The sequence below is a fragment of the Ornithodoros turicata genome, chromosome 2 (assembly GCF_037126465.1).
Source record: "Ornithodoros turicata isolate Travis chromosome 2, ASM3712646v1, whole genome shotgun sequence".
Taxonomy (NCBI): Eukaryota; Metazoa; Arthropoda; class Arachnida; order Ixodida; family Argasidae; genus Ornithodoros; species Ornithodoros turicata.
In genome coordinates, this window is record NC_088202.1 from 133,715,566 (window position 1) to 133,718,723 (window position 3,158).

Sequence of the window (3,158 nt, forward strand, 5' to 3'; positions counted from 1 at the left end):
ATGGTAGACGGCGAATGTACAGGAATGCACCCGTAACTGAGAAAAACGGTGTTGAGTCTGTTGTGAACTGCCAACGGCTACCACTCAGTAAATAGTACATCATCACCGAAGTGCCGTTTGGGCAAGGTACTGCTATATATCAGTAAGTATAGGAAACTGTACTCGTGATGTGCCTCTTCATTACGGCAGCAATTCACTAATTATAATGACGGGGCCTGTGCAGTAATGAAACGATGATTCCGCTTTAAAACAGGGATAAATGCTGTCGCCATGATGCTAGCTGGTTTCCTGTTGTTTTCCTTTACAGTCCTTATGATCAATGCGAGATGTCCAGAGATTTTGTTTCATTGTTAATTGTTCAATTCTCATGTTTTGTGTGTCCAGAGAGGATAGCTTTTCAATAATAACCCTTTATTTTGGAAATTACTGGAAAGACTACAAATAACTTGTGCATGACTTTGGTGGCGGAACATTTGACCGCTATGTATCACATGAGCTGAAAAGAAAAGAAAGTATTACTGAGCCTCCTTAGTCATAATACTTCCACAACAAATTAAATTATTTGATGAATAAAGAAATGTAATATGCTCGTAGGAAGCATTTACAACTTACATGTTCCCACTTCTTGCTATATTCATCTGCTGCCCTCACTGCCTCACGCATTTATGTATGTAGCCCTCTTGATTTTTTTATGCCTGCTGGCTCCCTTCGTTCTCAATGATACCAACCAGGTGCCTAAAATCACAACCAATTAATAAAATTTCCTTATGAGTATTCAAAATAATTGCATGAAATATTCTTAGTTTCACATGGTGTAATGATCAGGACAAACACTCCATTTCTCTACCAACTATTCCAAATAAGTTTATGAAGAACACTACACGTCCACCACTGCAAGTGGCACAACAAATTTCTGAGCACATAGATAGGATTTTTTTTTCATCCGTGAAACATGCTTATGAGCATAGTTCAGCATGGCAGAGACACCACCATATGTGAAGCATATGAATGTCTCTGAAAGGTTAGCAGTTGATATGGCCTCTGCTATACGTATGTGTTACATCGCCTGCTGTATTTACTGCAGTATGTATCGTACCAGCCGAGTAAATATGTAGTATAATATAAGGAGGGTTCTTCGAGACAGGCCCGCAGATAATCTAAGCTAGAGCAATATCTAAACTTCCAAACCAGTTTTTTGTTACTCTACTACATCACGTGAGTTTCAAAATGCTATATTTTACCAGTATGTGATATGCTCTCCTACAACATTTCAATGCATGTCACAACATTTTTTTTATATCTGCTGTACTCTATCCAGGTAAGCCATGCAAACAGCAAATATACCTGTGAATAAATATCAGGAGTGCCTCCCACCTTCAATGGATATGCAGGGCCATGACGCTGCCATGTGTGCCACTTCCTGTCGTTGAGAGGGAAGCAGAACATTGTCTGCTTCCAATGCATCAAGTACTGTCTTGCTGAGGCTCTCCCAAGGGTAATAAATTCGTGAGAGCAGAGGCATTTGTGGGATTGGTGAAGGTGCACTCACACATGTTGACTGATCTAAACAGGAAAGCAAAACAAAAAATGGCACTTAAAGCCCCAAGCAAGAGGGCAAAGTGGCATCTGGAGATGTATGCACTATACCTTGTTTCCATAGTCCATTTTTAACAATGAAAATGTCATCGAGGCATTTCTCAGCACCAGCAACCATACAGCGAAGTGATAACTCATCCACTAAATACACCTAGAAACAAATAACTGGTGTTACAAAGATTTTTAGAACAACAATGCAATTGAAGCTCATACGAGCGTTATAAACGTTATAACAAAAGTGGCATACCTGTATGTCGCCTTCCTGACAAATTCGATGACCCACAGCAACTCTGATTAGCTCCTCAAGACATGTTACTGACACCAAGTTTTTCGTTTTGTGATCTCTACTCCTGATCTTCAGAAACGTCTAGTAAAAAAAGAAAGAGAAAAAGCAGCAGCATTGAGCAAGCTTGAAAACCACACATATATAGCAATCACTGTAGCACGCATAGGGAAATATATGTACCTCTCATATGGAACTTTCTGTGTCAGAAAACTAGAAGTTAGTAAGCGAAACCAGAAGTATGTATATATTTTGCAAAAATTTGGTTAAACAGACTATATATACCTCCATAATCATGGTTGAGCAGTGATATTCTGAGGGAGACAACAATAGAGTTTATTACTTCATAAGCTGAATATGGATGACTGTCCATTAATTCTGAGGGTCGCACACAACAATATTCACTTGTACCTGAGATTCAAGATGGTATAGCTGAGGTCTAGTAGGTTGATGGCGTTATGCGAAAAAAAAAATTGGCATCACCTCGGGCCAGTTTCCACAAAGATGTGTACCAGTTTCCCATAGCACAGGTTGTACTCGTCTCTGGAGACCACAAGATAGTGTCCTGTTGTATGTTGAGTCCCATGAATAGTGACTGTCGAAGCACACAAGAAGGGACTGTCAACTCACAGTGCACGATGCATCTGTGATGAGGTGATGTTTTCAGCGTGCAATATGTGCTTCCTCACTGTCCACACTGCTGGCTGCAAGAAGTCAGAGCAAAACTTTGAGACAATACTTTTTGTGTTGAATGTGTTGGCATTTCGTCAGGATGACACCTGGAGGAATTGGTTCTATAGTTCTTAGAAGCAGCATTACGTCCCTCTATGGTGCAAGGAACACCACTTGCAAAATCTTCATGTGATAGCAGATGGTCGAAAAGAGCTCGACGAGATGAAAATTTCTGCAGGAACAAAGTGCACCCGTATATCACCTACCAAGAGAGTGCAAAAAAGGGATCCATTTATGTACAGCCTTCAGCTGTGCGAGCAGGAAACTGTTACTGGTGAAAATTTTGACGCCGCTTTGACTAGTAAAGGTACATTTGTCTGGAAAGACTGTGAAATGTGACCTCTTTGATGAATTGTAAACTGTAGAGGATTGCAATTTTGCAGACAGGAGGCCTTCCTATAGTGCAAATGCAACAGATTTCAATGGAAAGTATAACAGGCCATATCGGAATGATATCCACTTTGGAGATTGGGACACTTCAGGTGAACTTCCACAACAAGGAATTCTGTTTACTCCAGCTCCAAGGGGGAAAATAGAGTCACAACAT

The 3,158-nt window shown here is 40.4% G+C and overlaps 1 protein-coding gene across 3 annotated transcripts; it reads right to left on the bottom strand.

The window, feature by feature from the left end:
* Window positions 1–286: 286 nt before the first annotated feature.
* Window positions 287–2,297, bottom strand: LOC135384086 (uncharacterized). 3 transcript variants are annotated; one of them, XR_010420240.1, is made up of 6 exons: window positions 2,165–2,297; window positions 1,844–1,963; window positions 1,648–1,747; window positions 1,345–1,563; window positions 613–735; window positions 287–496 (listed from the first exon to the last, which is right to left on the bottom strand). XR_010420240.1 is itself a non-coding variant. In XM_064613320.1 (6 exons), the coding sequence occupies exons 1-5, from the start codon at window positions 2,174–2,176 to the stop codon at window positions 656–658; spliced, it is 501 nt and encodes a 166-aa protein (XP_064469390.1). In that variant the 5' UTR covers window positions 2,177–2,297; the 3' UTR covers window positions 287–496; window positions 613–655. The 3 variants fall into 3 exon arrangements, 1 of the variants encoding a protein (XP_064469390.1); XR_010420241.1 differs by lacking the exon at window positions 2,165–2,297 and adding an exon at window positions 2,063–2,103 and having other exon boundaries at window positions 1,375–1,563; XM_064613320.1 differs by having other exon boundaries at window positions 1,375–1,563.
* Window positions 2,298–3,158: the final 861 nt, after the last annotated feature.